Source organism: Botryllus schlosseri, chromosome 2 (genome assembly GCF_051294905.1).
Source record: "Botryllus schlosseri isolate E-star chromosome 2, Bs_hap1, whole genome shotgun sequence".
Classification (NCBI taxonomy): domain Eukaryota; kingdom Metazoa; phylum Chordata; class Ascidiacea; order Stolidobranchia; family Styelidae; genus Botryllus; species Botryllus schlosseri.
In genome coordinates this window covers 35,493,685-35,515,722 of record NC_137237.1, presented here as the reverse complement: position 1 = coordinate 35,515,722, position 22,038 = coordinate 35,493,685, and the positions used below count along the sequence as shown (strand labels likewise).

The following is a 22,038-nucleotide window of genomic DNA, read 5'->3' as shown; positions in this document are numbered from 1 at the left end:
TTTCGCCACGAAATTAAAGTTGTACTGTTTAGTGAGACAGCGCGACACGCGAATATTTTGATAATTCATGATAAAATTGGTGAATAAGATCGGGAATTGCATGGTTGTCCTCTTTGCCCACGTAATCAGATTTATCGGCAGAGCTGAGTGAGAGGTGTCTTTGAAACTGCAGACCCCGTAAAATTAAACATCTTAGGGCGGGCGGACCCCTAGGTATGATTTCTTTACATGATGTTATTTTGTGACCTCCTGTCTGATACATCAAAAAATGTAGAATTGCCCAAACCTACACTAAACTGAAAGATCACACGATTTCAGATTGATATTTCTTCACTGCCATATAATTTTCTTTCCTGCGGGATGGTATTTGTCTTGTGAGGTTTAGATTGCCAAGACAAGAACATTCGGCGCCAGTCATTTAGGCGCCTCTACGGGCAATTAAACCTATCTGTATTTTGTAAATATAACGAAGTTTTTTGTATTTTGAAGTTTTTGGTCAGCATTATAGCAGTCCTTTACGGCCAAGGCTTTCTCGCTGCCGATCGTTCTGACACACTTCTCGGAGTCACATGTTACATGACCTAAAACTTTATATGTCTTGGTGCGTTGTGGTGCGGTCATGGCCAACGCTGATATGCCCATTTCTATAAATCTTCCGTATTTTTACTTGGGGAAGAGTACCCAATAATCAAGATATGTGGCGAATTGAAATCGCGGCCAGCGCGAAGAATGTTTGAAAGAGTTGCATAAATTTTAAAAAATACTCTATAATTTATGCTAATTCACGAAATAATTTAGGGCCACCTTCGAGCTCGGTCCCCTCAATGGGGCGGTTTGGGGTGCTGCAGTTACGGCCCTGACTATAGGACTACCTATTATGCTGCTTTTAGCCGGCTAAGCAGTATGCATCTCGGCGTATTCAACCGTGAGTCACGTGTTGCACATCTAGTTATCATAGGGTTACCATACGTCCTCTTTTAAGATGATTTGTCATCTTTTTTGATTTTTTTAAAGTGTCCTCGGAGGACGCCCAGATGTCTCCTATTTGAGATTTTGGTTACATATGGGCCAAATTCGACTGATATACATTATGTCAGTACTGTAGGAACGCTACGGCGGCTATTTTGGGAGCTCGACCGAAAAGTTGACCTATTTTGTCAGTCAACCACCTGTTAATGTAAAAGAAGAACTGTATTTTCCGGGAGTTGGTCCTCTTTTTCTTTTTTGGTCAAGCGACCACGAAGTGGGAAAAATTTACCATTTTTGCGGATTTTCCTCCGGTTTTGAAAGTTATCAATACCTATTTATATCTATAGGTACTGCTCGTTCAACTGGAAAGATAGGGCACATTGGATTGAAACAGCAGTGACGTTACGTGAGCAGTCTATACTCACAACTTTCCAGCAATTCTATAATGAAAATCTGCAGAGGCCAAGCCAAGCAAGACTATTTTATCAATATAAATTTTATTTTTTGTCATAAATCGATTTCTTAATATATTTTGGGGGCCGCAAGAAGGCTATCTGGGGGCCGCGCTTGGGAATCACTGGACTGAAGGGATTTAAACAGATTTAAAAGCAAAACTAAAAAAGCAGAGTATTACGAAACAATCAAAATCACAGACCATGAAATATGCATTGTAACAATGGCAACAAAAACAAACTTTGAATTATACGGGCATAAGGTACTAGAGAGAGAGAGAGAGAGACTCTTTATTTTCATCCAACCAAAATACATAACACACGGCAGTGATGGTGGTACAGAAAATATGCTTGCACAGTATTCGGTATTAGATAGGAATGATCGATAAGACCGTGAATGGTGGTACAGAAAATATGCTTGCACAGTATTCGGTATTAGATAGGAATGATCGATAAGACCGTCTATAGTAGCAGCGCAATTTGTAAATAAACAGTTACACTCACAAAACAACACGAACTAATGAGAAATTTGTAGGTTATATAGGAAATCTTTATGTCTATATAAAATTAGTTTGTTCAACTGAATAATAGTAGACTCCAACACTTTTAAATGAAACAAAGATCTGCCACGCGCAATGACAATGAACATATTATATTGTCTTTATAGTGTTGTGCACGGGCGAGATTTTCGCTGAAATGCTGACCAATTGATGAAGCATATGCTGGGTAATCGTCATAACAGTCTGTACACAGCACTATAATGACCTTATGTTCACTGTCATTGCGCGTGGCAGATCTTTGTTTCATTTGAAAGTGTTGGAGTCTACTATTATCTAGTCACGCGAAATCGACTTCAATAATCCAGGGGATAGGTTTATTGTTAATTAGTATGCTTTGGGGTCAAAGGTCAAATGCTAGTTTGGATCAACAACTTTTAGTCAACGCGTTCTTTCCAGGACGGGAATATCCTTTCTAACACACACTATCTGGAAAATGGTCTCCCCTAAGACAGTGTCATAAGTCCGCTTCTCCATGCGGTAATCGTGTCTGATCTTCCACCAATGGCCGATTGCTCCCACGCACTATTCGCTGATGATCTTCTGATCTTGGGCAGCGATTTGTCCACATCCAATCGTGTCCACACGGTACAAAGTTTTACGTCTTACTTACAGCATTGGTGTAATCAGTGGGGCCTGATATTATCCACGGAAAAAAATGTAGCAAGGTACTTTACACGTGAGCACAAAATTCCCCCCATCTCACAGCATCTTGACGGTTCGGAAATCCCGTTGGTGGAAACATTCAAGTACCTTGGCGTTGTTTTTGACAGAAGACTCTCATACAAACCTGACATTGAATATATCTCGTCCAAGTGTCGTAAGAGGCTAAAAGTACTGCGAATATTGAGTTGCACGAGCTGGTGAGCCAACAAGGGAACCCTTTTGCGCGTTTACCGTTCACATTTAAGATATAATATGGCCCATGGTTTGCCTGCATACTTATTTGTGCCTGTCACCCATCTCAAGAAGCTCAAATCCATCGAGAATAAAGCCCTTCGGATCTGTACCAATGCAATGACCAGTACCTTGATCTACAACACCTTCTATCTCGATGAAATGTCGATGTCATATTTTGAATCAAGAGCCTGGAAATGAATTATTCCAACATATCATTCAAGACAGCTGGCATGAGATCTACAGTCTAACGAGACCGAACTTTCGAACGTTTAATACGCTCACAAACTTGTCGTTGTTTGACGGCATGATATTGGACCACTTCCATCTATTCTACCTTGGTTTCTGCCCCAGTCACACGTTGACCTCTCTTTACAGCGTACTTTCCCCATTGCTAAATGTGCTGAATTTATTGTTTATTTCCGCCATGCAATTCTCCTCACCGAAGATGAAATCATCCCTTTCACAATTGAATTTGTGTTATCCTGCAACCGTAATTTGTGAATGGCCGTGAATGTTTCATTTCCACTGCTCTGAAATTTCAATTTTTCTGGCCTTGATATTCTGTGGTTTCACTGAAATGCTATTTTTTAAATATTATGTCTATCCAATACCTACGCCATCATTGGCTGTTTATATTTCGTACGCTATTATTGACCGTGGTGCAAAAGACCAACAGGTGATAAGCGCCAAATTTTGCTTTTAATAAACAACAACAACAAAATCAATTAGTATGCTTGGCATGTACTTTTGGTGTCATGCACTGTCGGCTTACTGATGTCACATGGTTCCCATTGCAAAAACATGTTCAGATGGAGATGTCGGATGAGAAGTCGCAGTTTAGGGTAGGTGAAAAAGTAGACAATTACTTGACGTCACAAATCGGGTATGAGTTTGCGGTAAATAACCTTTTCACAATTCCACAATGAAGGAAAGTTGTATAGATCAGCCCTTCTCTGCTATGCCAATGTTGGTTATGTTATCAAATATAATTCGTTCATTTGCCGTAAAGGTTCTCAATATATATGCAACGACACACCATACTGATCCACGACGTTGTTTTCAGCGCGCAAAAGCTTATCTGGTATACGGAAGATATTTTCAACCCCCGGATAGCGGAGGTCCCGAACTTTGATGTTTTTAGTATTCAGCCTTACAAATATCGAAGTAGATTTCGGGCGACGGTGCTGACATTTTTGGTAGCCAATCAAACAAATTAAGGAGGTGGTTTTTCGCCACATTTCCAAATTGGAAATTGGGCCGCAGCCATAAAACGCTTGGCAACCACCAATGTATTTGCACTTTAATGTCCTGTCATAAAACATAGAAAAACTTTCTTCGTTTCGGCAAGATGCCATACAATTTGGTATTTGTTGTGACTCAAGGTCAATTGACTCATTTCATTTCATACAGACATGTGCATTTATTTATTGGACATAAATATGAATTAAAATCAAAAACAATAACTCGGTCGATGGGACAACATCAAAGCGGATAGTCATCAGGTTCGCTCTAGTCCGGACGGATTTCATGGTGCATAAACACACAACAGCTGTAAGTCCATACAGTTGCTCAAAGAAAGATAAATGAATAAAAACACAATTATCTATGGTGAAATTGACCGCGCTTAGGACGCAGACCATCCCGAGTCCCCATACCCACATCCGTTGCTAAAATGCATCAAACATAATTTGCTGGGAGCAAATAAAAACGGTAGTGATTGTTGTAATCCGTAATTAGGACACCTCTGGTGTCCGACGCTTATTTTGTAGAAAGCAATCGGTGGATACGGGGGAAGCACAAAAAATGCCAACACAGTAAGACGGCAAATATTTTTCATTGGGGTAATATAAATTTAGATCAGGTACATGCAGTACTATGAGTGGTGAAAAATTCAATACCATACACAATATATCTACGTTTCAAGCTGTCGACCGGTTTTTGATACCAGAAGCAATGCGTGAGAAAGGATTTAAAAAATAGATTGATAATGATCAACATCATAGTGTTACTTGTATTCAACAATATAAGATAATCATGAAATATATTACAAGAGTTTCCACATCAATAACGGTAGGCTTACATCCCACAGTAACTAATCAAGCCATTGTCAAATGTGATGAAATGTGGAGGTCAACTCAGTAGCTATGTCAAATGGCGGTGTTTTCCATGACCGTAATAGCTTCGGCCTTCTTGTCCTGCTTTGGTCTGAAACAAACTGTGAATCGGTTGAATACTGCCAGTACTTCCTTCCTCATCTGAAAGGAAGTGGGAATACTTAGGATTGTATACGATAATTATATCATTGGGTTTAATCCCAAGCACTTTCTGTGGTAAACGTCCACTATTTCCCCCCTTAGGCCCCATTTCATCGAATACTTTTCGTTTGGAATTTGGCATCGCTCATGAATATCCATTTTTACTCGTGAATAACTCAAAATTGACAACATTACTTTTACCTCGACTCAAGTACTAGAAACCTGTGGTTTTCAACCGCCGGAGGACGGCGGACCGGTGCCGGTCCGTCAGGTATTTTAAAATTTTATATTTTTATTTCAAGTTGCAAAATGTTGAAGGCTTGTCAATTGGTGAAATAAAAGATCAAATTTAAAGATATTCGAAACTTCGCGTGGTAACATTAGGCCTGCAAATCATGTTCGATTTAACCCAAACCTTGGCAAAGTGCGACAAGCGGGCCAAATGCAGCATGCTACTCGACTCTGACTTTTCCATGAACATTTACCTGGAACTTCGAACAGAAAACCAACTTTTGTATCCTAAGTGTGAAATAAAGCCAAAGACTGCATAAACTGAACCAGAATTCGTTTACTTTTAAGCCTTTTTCTTCATCTGTGTACACTAGGGGTGTTCCAAAATGATTTTTGTTTCACAAATTGTACTGGCTACTTCGTAAAATTGTTAGGTTACAAAAAAACGCTGTACTACAATTTTAGTGCGATTCCAACGTACAGTGGCATTGCTATAAAAGAAAGAGTTTTGGATTTATTTAACAAATAAAATTAAAATTTAGAAAAAAAAATTACTGGCTACCCCATGGCATTGTTCGGTTGTCTGAAAAACGGTGCTGAACGAATTTGTCATTGAGTACACAGACTACGTATAGGTCGCATAATCTGGATTCAAAATACTGTAAATATAGCAAAGTATACCGTAACAATTAAAGTCAAAAGTAACTGTTTCCAGATGGTTTAAAATGGTATGTTGCCAATGTTACTTTGCGAATTACCCGATCTGTGATTTAAATTGTGATGTCATGCGTTTGCAATCCATAATGCGTCAAACAAGTCAATCAGTGGACGTGAGCACCGGTCTCCCAAATACGATGAACAGGCATGGTAAAACATAAGAGGCTCGAGGCAGACATTTAAAGATTTCGAGCACTCAATATTTGTTCACTTGTGTGAGAGGGAAACACGCCACTTTCTTTGTGGTGAGCGGGTTGCCGTGTTCGGAGATATATTTTGAATGGGCAATATGAGAAAACGCAGTGAAATACTAACATCCGTCGGCTGACCGAGGCCAAGAGATCGTGGACTTCAGGTCATTTACCAGCTGAACTCTCAAAACAACGAAGCTAAATGCCACGCTACACACAGCTCGAGACCAAGACCGGCTTCGTGATATCCCAAATACATTTTGACGCCACCATAGAAAAATGGGTATTGGTAAAAGTGATTTTAATGAATTAGGATTGTTTCGTGTTTCGCATTGTTTAGAATATTGTCACTGAATTAATCAATACAATATTTTGTAAATTAACCCCGACTTTCTCATATCCCAAATGTACCACATCCACTTTGCTAGCAGATTGTGTTAACAATGCAATTCACTGTTTTTTCTTCATTATTTAGAATAAAATACGCCGCGGAATATAGATTGGACCTTTTTGGCCCGGCCCGCAAACCTAATTTATCTTCGCAGTACGCACGCCTACAAAAATATTTGCCCGCCGGATTTAATTTGAAGTTTAAATCGTCAACTACATATGAGCGACAAGTACGAGCTGACTCGCTTAACCACGCAGTTTGCACGATCTTGGATCGTTCGTTCGTTTCCGATACATTCATTTTGTGAATGACCCCGTGTCACTGTTGCCATGTGTATTCTTGACGCGTATTGGATTCACAGTACGTCATGTTGTAGTGGAAAATGAGCAAGGTAGCACGACACAGTGCTTGGTTTCACTCCGAAACGCGTCTTTTCTACTTATTATAGAAGAGAAGAATGTTATTCGAAATGGCACAGTGCCTTCGGAATTCGACGCGAAAGACTATTATCTAGTCTCGGCGCTAGCATGTTTATCTTGGCCAAAGAATTTTACTTCCACTTAGCAGACTAACTACCGTAAAATCACTTTTATACCATCGTGAACATATTTAATTACGAACAAAACTCTCAAATCGTCACTCTCTAGTACCATACTAGCCAAAAACGGTTTAATACTTGACATTTTGGGTTGATATCAATTTTTGATGGTCCACCGGTCCGCCAGATATTTTTTGAAGTTTTACGGTCCGCGAAGTGAAACAAGTTGAGAACCACTGCTCGAAACGACGATTTTAACCATTACCGCTTTAGGTAGTCTATTATTGAGATTTTATTTCAAATATTTTGTTTAGTGACGGATTACATACGAACATAAACTAATAAATAAATTGGATAAGTAGACTACACGATGTATATAAACTCCTCATTCCAATCCGTAGCAATCGGGGTTCGCCTCAAAGATGCATAGTGTAATGGTGCCAGGCTTACATTGCGATTTTGCATGACGTAGATCATCGGGCATGAAAGGTACGAGGTTTTGGCCGCCAGGAAAGCGAACATGTCCGGGTATGAATTCTAAATATTTCGATTTTTAATTGTATGCTATTTGTCAGAATTAACCAATGAGTCGCACATTGTCGAGTCGTGTCATTATCTTTAATATCGCGATGACAGCATACGGAAACCAGCAAATAACAAATGCCAGCATGATCGCAAAAACTGATTTCATCGTCCGTAACAGTGCTGAGGGTGTTTTCGAGTCGGAAGGTCTCTTCGCCTGCTGAAAACATTAAAGGAATGGAATGAAAGTCCCAATGTCTGGGCTACGACACTGCAACATGGCCCGTGCGAAGGTAAAATATGAATATCAAAGCATGTAACTTCTTCCACTATTGTTTGAAACTGAATAGCAGCAAATTCGTCTAAAAACTGAATCACAACAGTCGAGATGCTAGATCAGTGGTACTCAACCGGTGTGCCGCGGCACACTAGTGTACCAATTGGACTGCTCAGGTGTGCCGCGAGCAAATGTGGTAAACTATGCGGAACTATAACAAAAAATCCCAATTTTGAGTGTATCATAGTTGGTTTTTCTATTGAATTTACCCGATCAAGACAAGCGATGCCCAAACCGATGCAGTGAACAGATATAAGGATGCCGAGGCGACCGTAGCTACGGTATCTCAATCAATAATTTCAATCTGGCATCCCCATTAGGTCATGGATTGGGTCCTTCTCTGGGCTTTTTATTGTAAAGACGCTCTGAGCACAGCAACGTATAGGGGCGGATAATCTAATAACTCTGCAACGCTTTGTAACTTGCTACTGCACTGCCATGAATCAAACTGGGGCCTCCAGCGTCAATCGGTGTGATATGCTAGTTTGCCCACATAGTAGCATCAGTAGCATTTAGGACGGTGATAACTAAACTCAGGTAATTGGATCGTGATATTGAGGTGTGGCCGAAGTGTTCACGTGTTCAAGTGTCTCGCATCAGAACCGTAGGCAGAACAGGGATATGACCCAGGTTGATGACCTTTTATTTTTCTGTTTGTAGTCGTATTCTTGCCATGTCTTCGTCATCGATGATCATTTCACACCATGCCGATGTTTCATATTTTAATTCCTGAGATGGCAACTTATAGCAAGGCCCACTTTTTGTAAGACACTGCTTTTGCAGATTGGAGGACGAGTAGGAGCTTACATAAACCTCCAACACCTAGGAAGGCATTCTCACCATCGAGAAATGAACTTATTTGAAAGTGATGTTCACGTTTAAAAATTAGAATTGCCAACATAGCCATTCACATTGCGATTGTTAGGTAGCGCGCCAGCACTGCAGGTAAAATGTAGGCTCAGTGTGCAATGTTATGTTGCAGGTGAGAAATTCGAGAATTGAGAAGTAAAGTTGATCAAATTATATCAGTTGCAAATTTCCCCGCCACTGAAGTTTATTATCCCGATTTGTTGGAACTACAATTGAACTGCGGGTGGCTGCCACTAAGACTATTGAGGTATGCTATCCTAACAGGTGCTATTACACGATCTGCGTGGAAATGCGTTTGGCATCTATGCACATTGTATAATACACCTCTGTATTTGTTAGTGGCAATCGTGATCGACTCTTCGATGCGACGGTTAATTACATCGACAATGCGGTAGTGGGCAGACTTTATTGTCAAGTCATTCTTACGAAATTTAGCTGAACATGAAGTTTAAACGAGATCTCAGCGGGCCAGTTATGTGGTAACAGAGGTAATAGCTGATAATTCAAAACCTCACACGGAAACGGAGAAAGCTATTCTTCCGGCCTGCAATAAAATTGTAAAAAATGTTTCGAAAGAATTAAAAACGATTCCCATGTCAAATGATACCATTAGTAGACGTATTTGTGAGATGTCCGCAGAGATAAAAGCAGAGAAACGCCTACTTGAGTGCTCCGAAAAGGTAGCAGTATTTCGTCATTGACCAGCAGACCACCTCTGTAAAACTATGGTTGCTGCTATACGCATTCTGGTAGTTTGCCTGTGCCGTAAGCCAAATGAGTTCGGAACCACTGTGCTAGTGTGCCGCGAACTATTTTTAATTTTCAAAGTGTGCCGCGAGGTCAAAAAGGTTGAGAACCACTGTGTTAGATAACCGCTACTAATTCAATTCAAATTTCCTAAATGAAATGCAGTTGATTCAGATGTTGCAATTTAGAGTTTAGGATCTGCCGTCACCATCAGGGTTCTCAAATCAGAAGAATTACCTCACGAACGGGTTAAACGGGTATGCTTTAATTGATAATACAAAGAAAAGGAGCAAATATTTCGACGGCTAACCTTCACTTAAGGAGATTCCTAAATATTAGCTAAACCTCTCAGCTACGCGGTGCGTCGATTGTGCCTCGTAATTTCAAATATCAAATGCCAAAAACAAACTCATTCCTCAGCTTTTATGGAGATAATATATATTCGTTTTGATAGAGAGTTCTATTCGTTTTCTTCCACGTGTGAGGCAGCGGATCATGAACATCATTATTTCTATACAGTCATATATGCAGACTAAAAGCATAAAATCTGCTAAATATAACTTACGTTTCGAACATGTAGTAGGATCGCGCTGTAGCAGAAGACCAATACAGATAACGGCGCTGCAAAGCAGCAGGTCAAGTAGAGGCAATATTGAACGAAATATTTGTCAGGTGAATTCCATACGATACCGCAATACGAATGCAATCTATCGGGGCCGTATCCGTCGCTGATCACCAACACAGTGTTCCACACCCCAGCCCAAATCCAGGTAGAAATGATAGCTGGAAATAATCTTGTCACGATTACTCTTATTCATGGCACTAGTTTTGTCTGTAAAGGCCATAGCAAAAGGCTATCTACATGATTGAGTAACGCAAACGCAACACTTCATCATCCCTTCGCCGTAATAAAACGGCAGTCGTATCTCTTAATTGTGATCAACACAACTCATGAGAGGCTTTAATGAGGGTTATCGTACGTCCTTTTTTAGGAGGGTTTGTCCTCTTTTTTCAATAAATAGGACGTAATTCGACCGTACTTGTTGGATCAATTTTGAGGTCACCTCACAACTCGTGTATAGGTACCAACCACAACGAGTGATCATCAATAAGTTGATGGGCGGTAGGAGTCAGCTCGGAGAATTAAACATGAATCCATATGTTATCATGCAGGAAGTGATTAAGGAGCTCCAGTTTTTTTAAAGTTTGGTTTGGGTGACCGCTAAGTAGTTTTAAGAGACCGGAAGTGAATGTTTCGATCAACATGCGTCGGCATTATTTGGTTTTGTAGGCGCCGGATTTTGGACACCGGTCTCTGCGCAGTTGCATGTTAACGGAATCCTCTCAGGCCGTGGTGTGCACCGGAGCGTAATCGGTCGCCGAAATATTTTCGTTGCCCAATAATTCCACACCTGAAAGCCTCACTCTCCTACACTAAAGCAGCTCAACAGATATAAACGGTCTAACACTGCACTATATTGCCATATACCGATGTATCACAATTTCTAGACAGGTTGAACTTATTCCTGCTAACTATGCAAAATTTTCATCTTTTTCCTCGTATAATATAGGGTTACCATATTTTGGAAATCGGAAAATAGGATACTTTTTCAGAATTTTCAGACTTGCAAAACCGGAGAAAAATCCTGAAAAATTGGTAAATTGTTCTCACTTCGTGTTCGGTTTACTAAACAAAGATCAACTTTCTCGCTAAGTGCCCGAAATACAGTTTCTCCTTCACATTATCAGGTGGTAGACTAAATAAGGTCGACTTCCCGGCTCAGCGCCCGAAATACCCGCCGGGGCGTTACTTCGGTGCTGATTTACGGCATCTCAGTCGAATTTGGGCGTCAATTTGACAAAAATTCTCAAAAAACAGGACAAAATTTCAAAAAGAGGACATTTGGTCTTCCGAGACACTTAAAAAAAGTCACAAAAGAGGACAAATCCTCTTAAAAGAGGACGTATGGTATCTCTAGTATAATGTGGCGGGATAGCGCAGTGGTATAATTCGCGGCTGCAACACCAATGGGTGCGGGTTCGAGTCCGACCGAGATCGACTTCAGAATTCCGATGCCTCAGTGTCGGAGGTTTACCTAGGCTCCTCCTCGACACCACATCCACATCAGCGGTGTCTTACAAAAAGCCTAGAGGTGGGCCGTGCTATAAGTTGGCAGTTTCGGAAAATAATGAATAATATCGGCCTGGTGTAAATGGCCATAGTAGTCGACAAACACCATAAATAACATGCACAAATAAACAAACCCTAGTGTGATATCCTTTGTCTGGACGTATGGATTGCAGTATTTGCTTCAAGAACTGCAGTGATACGAAGTGCGAAAAAATATGTTACAAAACTGTTGAAACATATCCTACTGATTGTTGTTTTACGAAATGAATTCTGCTCTATTTCAGATTGTCCCCACTAAGAACGAGTTTGAGGAAGGCAATAGCGATTCAGATATTGCTAAACCTGCATGAAGCTTGGATGCTGGGAAGCTGACACAAAATATATTTGACATACACTTTTATGGACCCTACATTTTCTTCGAATAAGAACCACAAATTTACCATGCTGTGAATGCATACCTGCAAAAGCACTCATTTGTGAAAATTCAATCTGCATATTCCTGCATATAATGATGTAGTGTGCGACAGACAATGTAACCATCGAGAATAAGCAAGTCCCACCTGGAATATACGATATGGGTGGGCAAAATGATTCAGTAATTCGAATCATTTCGAATATTAAACAATCAGGGCATGCCATGTAGGAATCGTGTACACTTTCGTTTTCGGCATCTCAATATTTTTCACGAATTAACCTTAAAAAGTTCGACATCAGTGGTTCGCAAACTTTTGTGTTGTGTGAACAAAAAAGCTTCCGAGTCCATATCGAGCCACATTAGAATACTCAATTGTTCGTAAGAGAGATTCTAAACATGAAAGCGTGCTCCAACAAATAGCAACAGTAACATGAAAAATCCTCCAAATCAATTTATTGTTCCACTGTCCGTTCGCTTTGAGCCCCAGAAAGCTCGTAAAAACGAGGGAAAATTGTAGAGGATGCAGTAAGCCGTAGCTGCGTGAGGTTTCCATCAGCCTAACGATTTTCATTTCAATTTTCGGCCTGTTCATTCTATCAAAAATTGCTCTCATCCTAAATTTCATCAGAATAGACTGGCGTATCTTCGCTTCGAGATAATTGCATGAGTGAGAAATGCAAGTAAGCTACATTTGGGGTGTATGCGGTTTTTTAAGCCTCAGTTCCGAATCTTAGTTCTACATTGTGAAAAGTTTCGCGGAATAGCAGACTTTTATTCTATTCTTAACATGCCCTGTCCAAATACGTTGAATTGGAATTTCCTATCACGATGAGAGCAAGAGAAGAAATCCAACTGAAAACTAAAATAAAACCAGCGTTGTCGAAAACAACTGATTTGTAACTAGCAGTGTCCATTTCCAAGACATTTCAAAACTACGTCACATGTAAGCAGACAATCAAATGTTTGAAGGCTACTTCGATAGGTAGTCATAAGTTGGTTTAAAATTAAACATGTATTCTCGTGACTACCACAGATAACTGATTACTTTATTTGTTCTAATTAGGTACAGTGTTAGAGAAGATATTCAGTCAGTTACGGCGCTACAGTGTCAATTTCAAACGGTTCTATATTGACAAGTTTTAGCTATTTCGGGGGTGCTAACCCATCCGAAACTGATGTCTACTTCGTAACACTCGAAATGTAAAAAAATTACGTAAGAATTCCTAGAAAAAGTTCGAGTATAGAAGTTGAAGTACTACAACAACATAACCATGTAGCCTAAGTATTGCAAGCATAAAAAACCGACTCAAGTAGGCAGTATACTTTGTTACTGACCTTCCCGTTTAGAAGTAAACAAGTCAAAACTAACTGCGGTACTATTTGTAGAATATAGCACAACGGACTAATGTGCCCTTAGACATAGTATCCCTATCTATGGTCTAACAGCAAGTGAATACTTATTGCTAACGGACAGGCCGCTATAATGGATCAATCCAAAATAGAGACTCAGAGCGGCCAGTATTGGTGCACAAGGCCATTGCCGATGAGTGCCATACTCCATAATATATAATGTACATACATGGACATATCTACGTAGGAACGTTTTATCTCGAAAATGTATAGTACTTCGTTGCTCTCTGCGTAGAAATCAGAGCTATTTCTGGTAAGAGAGAAATACAAGAAGCATGTTGGTAACAGTGAATGCCTTCAAATTGATTTTGGCTTAATACGTTATCATTTCCCAATATTGAATGCTTATCGACCTGGGAATTATTGGGCATTCAGAAAATTGAACAGTATATTCATATTGAAATGAACACGAATATTTTTGGCTGACACTCGTCAGGGGTAATCGTCAGCAACTAGTAGAGAATTGGAAAGAACATTGTATATCAACATTAGGGCGGTTCAAAAATAACCTTTTTTCCTTAATCTTGCGGGCTACGTGATTAAATCGTTAGGTTGCCTTAAAAAACGACGCACACCAAATTTGAATTCATTCCAACCAATATTCGCGGTTTACGTAGAGTTTGAAAATTTTGAATTTGCCCAGAAACGCAAAAAAAAAAATTTTCAAATTTTTCTGCCAACTCCATGAAATTGTTCGGCTGTCTTCAAAGACTATGCAAAACAAATTTTACTCAATTCCAAGCCGTAGAAGCGGAGTTATTCCAGTTTTTCGATGAAAATTATTGGATTATCCACCGATCAAGGATAATCCCAGAATTATCAAGGAAAAACTGATATAACTCCACTTCTACGGCTTGGAATTGAGTCAAATTTGTTTTGCATAGTTTTTGAAGACAGCCCAACATTTTCATGGGGTTGGCAGAAAAATTTGAAAAAAAAAATTTTTTGCGTTTCTGGGCAAATTCAAAATTTTCAAACTCTACGTAAACCGCGAATATTGGTTGGAATGAATTCAAATTTGGTGTGCGTCGTTTTTTAAGGCAACCTAACGATTTAATCACGTAGCCCGCAAGATTAAGGAAAAAAGGTTATTTTTGAACCGCCCTAATCAACATTCAACAATCGTATCACAAAATATGACGTCACCAGCATGAAATTTCGTGAATGAGAGAGCGTTCAATGTACTATTTTAGGTGGTACACGAACTCCTTTTGTTGACAGAGTTTTGGTGGGTGTATTTGGATGAAAGTCGACTCCAAGGCACACAAATGGAATTGTGAACGGCCTCGCCCAACGATTCGAAATCGGTCGTCTCGATAAATATTCGCGCACATCGTATTATTCAACAGATGTTTGCCGATGGCAGAATTAATGGCCTTTGATCGATCTGCATCAATCTCAAGCGGATGAGTTAAGGGTGAGCTTTTCACTGAGCGAGATGCACGTGTTCTGATGAATCTGGGGACATGTTGGTTTATGCGTTCCTGCGACGAGTGTCAGCCGAAAATATTCGGGTTCATTTCAATATGAATACATCGTTCAATTGTATATTGAAGTTCTGTACCTCCAAGAAGCTCTTCAAGTATTCAGAAAACAAAGTCAGCATTCGGCCAACCTACCTAGGACGCCTTGAATAAGGACGAAAATTTGACAGGTGAGATCAGACGTCTCGAAAGTTCCCGTGTTGATGGGCACAATCATGATGACGCTCACCATGGCACTGAGTAAGTTGGCAATGCAGAGATTGATGATAAGCAACGTCATAGGTTTTTTGTTCCGACTGGTTGGCTGAAAATATATTGTAAAAAAACGTCGTCACGTAAGTGAGGCTTATGCTTAACCTGAATATAAATATGAATATTCGAACATTGTTCGGTTACGTTCCAATGTTCATTTTCTATTGTGTGAGTATATCTCCAAATGTGATTTGCATTTCATGTACAAACAACAATGTAGGCCTAATCACGAGATCTACCGGAATCTGAAGGGCCAGTTGATCTGAATTTCTTTCGCATTTTGTTGTACCTTGGCGAAATGCCTGCGAATGAGTAACTCTCTAATTCTCATATTTTTACCTCAACTAAAGACAAAATATCTACTCTTTGAGACTGAATGACCATGTTAAGAAAGAATATTACTTCTAAACGCCCTTGAGATCGAGTTATCAATTTGTTCAATTTGTTATTGGCATGCTGCTGTTATTTTATTGATGCAATACAATACTTCCGTCCGATTCTAGTCCGTACTTCTTTGACGTCCCATGCACAGGATATCGCTGGTTATTGGACCCCTTAAAAGGGTGAAAATGCTCATTTTTAAAGGTAACGAAAACACCTCCCTTATCAAAACATGTCAACACAAACTGTACCGTCGCGTAACGGTTGCCAGAGGTTGAATTCAATATTTTCGTGTCTCGGTTTTATCGCATAGAACCGGTTCGCTCATCTCGTAATATTTAGTGATAGAGTACTGTAGATTCGAACCGGGCGAATCCGAGCACTGACGATTACTCGAGTAATCGACAATACATTATGATACCCACGTCGTATTTCCTCATGTGAGCGAACACGATTGTTCCATTCAAAACGATTCCTGGAACTGAAACGAACAGCAAGTAGGTTATCAGGGCGTGTCTTTTCCAAGACGGTGCACCATCAGTGACAGCATCAGTAGGATTAAAAGAAGATGGATTTGTAGTGTAATTCATCTGCGGCGTAAAACCAAATATAATTCGCGATGAACAGCCAAGACAGGACATCACCGAATAGAAAAGGCTGCGATCATAATTGTGCTCTGACCTAATTTTGCAACTCGTGAAGTGCTGACTCCGTGATTAATTCGCACTATACAGTGTTCCTGTGGAGATTTTCGGGACATTCTAGAATCTAGATGCTACTATCGCAAACGAAATTATTACTCAACCCTTTTTAAGAAATGAACATGTTTAGGATTTTCACTTTGATACTCGAAAATCAAGATCTATCAATAGAAATAAGCAATGCACGGATTTGTCAGGTTAACTACACGTCATTGCCTACACGCTACCGACTGCATAACATTTGCCCTGACGTGGTTTTTTCTGAAACCTCGCAAACTCGATATTGCTGTAGTCAGCTACTATCATATCATCCCCATGAAACAGGTAATAGTCGTTTATCTAAGCGCTCAAAGTTACATTCGCGCGGTATTGCTTCCTGAAAACACTTCCAAACCCCATCCAACTTACAAATCCCAATCAAGCCTTCATCTATATCACGTCTGCTACTCGCAACCTAAAACGATTCTCATCCCCGTACGACATTGGTGGGCATCGTCTCCGGTCGGCGGCCCTTACATGGGGAAATAAAGTAGCCTACTTGACGGGCCGGGTTTCATAATTGTTACATGAATCGCGCATTTATTCACATATACAAGGAGTATATCGTATTCAATGTAAACTTCATAGATACCAAAAACAGTATTTAATGAAATTATTACCCCAATGTACTTCAATAGATGTTGAAGTCAATCAGACATCTGTGGTCGATCAAAATTTTCAGCAAGTTTTCTGGATCCATGTCGTATGTAAAAACTATTTGTTAGCACTGCACGTGAACATCAGTTGTATTGGAACACAGTCTTGTCTTGGTATTGTCCATGATCGAAAATATTTCCTCGCAAATGTATATCAACCCGAACAAAACAAGTAGCCTTACGACCTTTTTTCTCAGGTTGGCAATCTTGGATTCATTCTGAGACGCGAAAAAAAATTGTCAATACTTTCAGAATAGAATTTCACTTTCAGGGTGGAAACTCTCCCCGCACTGCAAACGAAAATGGTGTGTTTTTGCAATTCATACCCTAACGTACGGTGTGTTGTGAGTCATCACACCGCTTGGGTACTAAATTTGTCATTTACACCTAACCAAGTGGTGGGAATAAGCCAAATACACCCCTATACACACATATAATAAAATACACACCCCATAGGTATTGGCATTTGGGATGAATTGTTAGCGATTACACCTTTTGTCAGACAAATATGAAGTTTGGGATTCAATCCGCGCTAACCACTTCCCCAAAACTTGACTGTTGAAGTTTTAAGTCTGTGTCGGTCAGAAGTCTGGTTAAACAGGCAAGCGTGCGGCAAGTCTGCATTCTTGTTAAAAATTCAGTCGAATCACTGTACTGATCACTGCATGGGCACTTGAGAACTTCTCTGCTGTGTCTAGCTGTTGGTCGTTTAGGACAGATTCTCTTTGGGGTTGAATTATCCACTGAAATGCGTGTTTATTGTTGACCGTGTCTTTAAGGCTTCTTGAGTGGGCTTAGGCAATGTTGCATTGTTCAGTAATAAATGATTGAAGAATCGGTTACCGTAAATACTATTCTATTAAAATCCAGAATTTTGCGACGGCAATAACTCCGCTTCCACTGGTTGAAATTGAGGCAAATCGGTTGAGCATTGTTTCTATAGACAACCTAACAATTTAATGGGGTGAACAGAAAATTTTAAATCTTTTTCTATTCATTTTTATATAATAAATAAAAATCTTTCTTCTCCTGTAGCAATGCGGCTACTGGTTGGAATCGAACCAAATTTGGTGTGCAGGCTTCAATTAGGTAATCCAGGGGTCACCAACACGCGACCCGCGGGCCGCATGCGGCCCCCGAGGTCATATTTTGCGGCCCGCGACTTGATTTGAGATTTCGGGAGAAAGCTAAGAAAACATTTTGCAAATGCTGAAATTGACCTGCAATGGCCGAAATACTGCCAAGAGGGCGCGTCCCCTTGTGGGGGCGTGAAAGCATCTGAAGGGGGTGCGGAGCTGCTATCAACCGAAAACTTTTTCGCGCTGCGCGCGATTTACCTCGAGCTCATACTTGTAGTTATTGTTCTGTGTACAGTCCCGAATTCCTATTATAGAATTCTCTCATCAACATTCATAACCATTCATGCCATTAAACTATCCGTTCGGATTGCTAGCTTTATGGATGCATTTTGTGATGCGACAATAAGGGGGGACGACAATTTTCAGTATTATAAAGCGGGACATGTCTAAAAAGGTTTGAGAACCACTGGCTTGGGGCTTCTTCACAAGATCAAGCTTTCCGTTATGGAGATGGTCTTTCATCTAGTAACGTATCTCGCTAGCCCCAAAAAGCGTTTCAAGGTATCGTGCACAGCTCAGAATTCAAAATAAGATTAAAATGATGACGGTGATATTCTGTTCTATTTTTATTCCTTTAATAAAATGTTACTTCTTTTGTGATCACTATGCCCATTGCCTATGTGAGGTAGCACAGCGTTGTACTGACAGAAGAGTTTTAAAACGTGGTTGCCTACTTTATATCGATATTGAATTCATGCAGCCCGCGGCCGCTACGAAATTTGAAAAGTGGCGCGCGACCCATTTTGAGTTGGCGACCCCTTAGGTAACCTAACAATAATATCAAGTAGCCAGTAGAATTTGATAGAAAAAGTCATTTTTGAACACCACTACTGTACAGTAGACATTTGCTATTCTCATGCTCATAAGATGAACTATGATTTGATATTAACGGAGTTTGATTCAACTTTTCGCGATTTCAGTAATTCCAATTCTAATGTAATTTAAAAAAAACTGTTAGCTAGAATTATAATTTTAATCTAATTGTAAACTGTGTAGCTATAATTTTAATTCTACTCTAATTCGAAAAAAACTTGTAGTTGTAATTAAATTCCAATCTAATTCGGAAAAAGGGAACGTTTTCTGGCTGTCCAAGTCTGCCTGTTACATGTGGTTTTCATGAAAACTATGCATAACTTTCCATAGTGTCGATGCCTAATTGCCCACACATACAGTGATCGTGTGTGAATATGTTTCATATAGCGGTAAGTTCACCCTATCGGGCCACAGTCTGTGCTGCAATGCCTTAGCAAGTGAAGAATCTGATTTTTTCTAAGTACTTTGTGAAAATATGTATACGTCGTAATGGCTTCTATTTTTGTGGTCTTTCGTTAAGTTATCAATCTTCTAGTTTATGCATGTTAGCATATGTGCCTGTTAATTGGGTTGTGAATATGCATTTTGATTTCAGGCTGATGCCACAAGTTCTTGCTGAAGATAGTGACTCAACCTTCGCCTTACAAGAGTGTTTTGCGGAAACCTGGAGGAGACGGCTTTCCAATATTACATGGGCAATATTATTCGAGCAGTGTTTTCAGTGAATTCGTCGCTGGGATCTCTGTCTTTGTTATTTCACGAAATATGTTTCCATTTTATGTTATTATGGTTCAATGGATATCGAATGTATGCAATCAAGACTGTTTATTTGCAATAGTGTGCCATTTGGAGGAAGATATTCAGGATTTCAAGTCGGGTTTATATTGAAATTACACCCTTATCAATTCTAATGGGTAGGGAGAAATATCCCTTGTACACCGCAAGGAATGGGGTGAATTCTGGTCATATACAACCGCAGGGTTACGTAAGTTCTTTTTTCGCGTACCACCTTTTGGGGTGTGTATAACAACTCTTTTCGCTAAGACTGCGGGCGCTCAAAATGCCGTCGCGGGCCGTATGTTGCCCGTCCCTGCCGTACGGTACGCCAGAAGCCTCCAGGAAGCACATATTCGACTCGAAATAGATCAGCATGCTCATTTCTTAAGAAACGCTGTGACGCATAACACTGGCCAACAATTTTGAAACAAATTTCTGTTGATTTCGATTTGACATTTGATTCTGGTTAATTTCGGTGTGCTGATTTCAAAAATGCGCTCGGTTTTCTCCTATCACGTCAATTGTTTGCTCTACGACATATGCCCAAAATATGCAAATTTTCACGAATTAATCCATAATAATTTTTCATACCATATAGAAATCCACATTTTTATCGTAGAATAAGTTATATATCAAAGGGGTCAATTGAATTACTAGGAAAAAGGGTACTGGTATCGATCTAGGCCGATGCTTCCATCCATTTTTGGTTAGAAGATGCAATCATCCGAGGACATTTTAGACACATATTTGATGCAAACTGCAGGATACGGAAAGAAAAATAAGCATTACATTTACTATCAGCTATAGGTCCAATGCCCATATTCAGCTTACCCAGTGTAACTTGAACCTCCTCCATGCTCGATAATTGGGATCAAGATGAATATCTTACGGATAAGGGTGAAAATTTTGAAATCGAAGATGATTCTGAACGTAGAGTAATCTATCAACACAGGTTAAATGATAAAACATAAGCTTTGGGATGTGGAAGAGAAATATTCGGAACTTTTAGCATCCTTGCGAATTGAGAAAAGATTACTTGGCAAGAGAGAGACGATATCTCACTTTCGATCACGAGAAACGGCGTTTTCATCGTGGGGGCTGCTTTCGGTATAGCTTTGTGTATTGCCGTGACACTGGCAATGGTATAATACTGTTACGATGGGTTGCTGGAGGAGTTGGAAATCCAGATCTACAACTCAGCAGAATGGCAAATGTCTATTGGTAACTAAAAAATGATCCCATAGTGTGGTATTCACCAAAATGGCAATATATTAGGTGCATTACCAATAGCACACTCAGTCATCCTGAATGATACAGAAACATTAAGTATGATACATTGAATTTTGCAATATCACAAGCGCGACTGGATCATATGTATCAGCTTTGAAATACTGTGTTTCTTAATGGTCCGACAATAAGTATGCACATGTAGGCTAACCCTGATAGAAATGTGCCACTGTCATATGTTTATGTCGGACAGCTGACATTCAAAAAAGCTAAAGTATTTAAATAATTTACCAGTAAACCTTGGCATAGTCTGCGAGAGTCAAAGAGAAAGTAGCCTACCCCTCCCCTAATATCTGAAAATGATGAGGGTAAGATGCCAGAGTAGATTGTAGCTTCGATATGTTGGCTGACTATTGGTCGGGACAACCCATAGAATTATGAGTTTTTAGCGTAAATTTGGACCCTGAAACTCGAACTTTATTAGTCCTGCAGACGCAATATCATGTTAAATCAACCAAATAAAGCAGTGTAAATGTTTATGTGGAGTCTATTGATCTACTTTCGACTGCTCGTAGTTTTGGAAACGTTTTATAAAAGAAATACAAAATACTAGAAGTAGTACTTTTATGTGGGTTATGAGCGTATGTGATAGGTGCCTAACCCAAAAACTTGACGTGATAGAGAAGAACCAAGTCATTTTTGAACTCAGCGTCCAAAAGTTAGTCAAAACAACTGTCAGATCGAAATCAACAAAAATTGTGTTGACCAGTGTAATCGGAGCGGCGCTTCGACAAGACTCTCAGTGAAGTCACAATGTCTGTTTAGCGTTTCGATTGTTCGAAACAATTCCAATTTCCGAGTTTAACAGTGAATTCGGGGTCTGCCGTGCCCTAATCACCATGTAATTTATATTTCCGGATTCAGAGCGACAGTAGC

General features: G+C 39.8%; 1 protein-coding gene across 4 annotated transcripts; it reads right to left on the bottom strand.

Annotated features, from left to right (window-relative positions):
* Nucleotides 1–3,033: 3,033 nt before the first annotated feature.
* On the bottom strand, nt 3,034–16,953 carry LOC145458536 (medium-wave-sensitive opsin 1-like). Of its 4 annotated transcripts, none has more exons than XM_080336956.1 (8): nt 16,176–16,953; nt 15,253–15,421; nt 12,267–12,368; nt 10,368–10,460; nt 10,243–10,298; nt 7,797–7,943; nt 7,652–7,738; nt 3,034–5,133 (listed from the first exon to the last, which is right to left on the bottom strand). In XM_080336956.1, exons 1-8 carry the CDS (start codon nt 16,389–16,391, stop codon nt 5,026–5,028), a joined length of 978 nt encoding a protein of 325 aa, XP_080193082.1. In that variant the 5' UTR covers nt 16,392–16,953; the 3' UTR covers nt 3,034–5,025. The 4 variants fall into 4 exon arrangements, with proteins under 4 accessions (XP_080193082.1, XP_080193090.1, XP_080193075.1 ...); XM_080336964.1 differs by having other exon boundaries at nt 7,797–7,940; XM_080336949.1 differs by having other exon boundaries at nt 7,797–7,940; nt 10,243–10,460; nt 16,176–16,938.
* Nucleotides 16,954–22,038: the final 5,085 nt, after the last annotated feature.

Bases quoted from the DNA above. Each gene is read 5' to 3' on its own strand.
- LOC145458536 (XM_080336941.1), bottom strand. From the start codon at position 16,391: ATGTCCTGTCTTGGCTGTTCATCGCGAATTATATTTGGTTTTACGCCG. The intron at 15,422-16,175 runs GTGGGTATCATA...ATATATTTTCAG, and splicing joins CTCACATGAGGAAATACGAC to CCAACCAGTCGGAACAAAAA. The intron at 12,369-15,252 runs GTAGGTTGGCCG...CGTATATTCCAG, and splicing joins CCTTATTCAAGGCGTCCTAG to GTGGGACTTGCTTATTCTCG.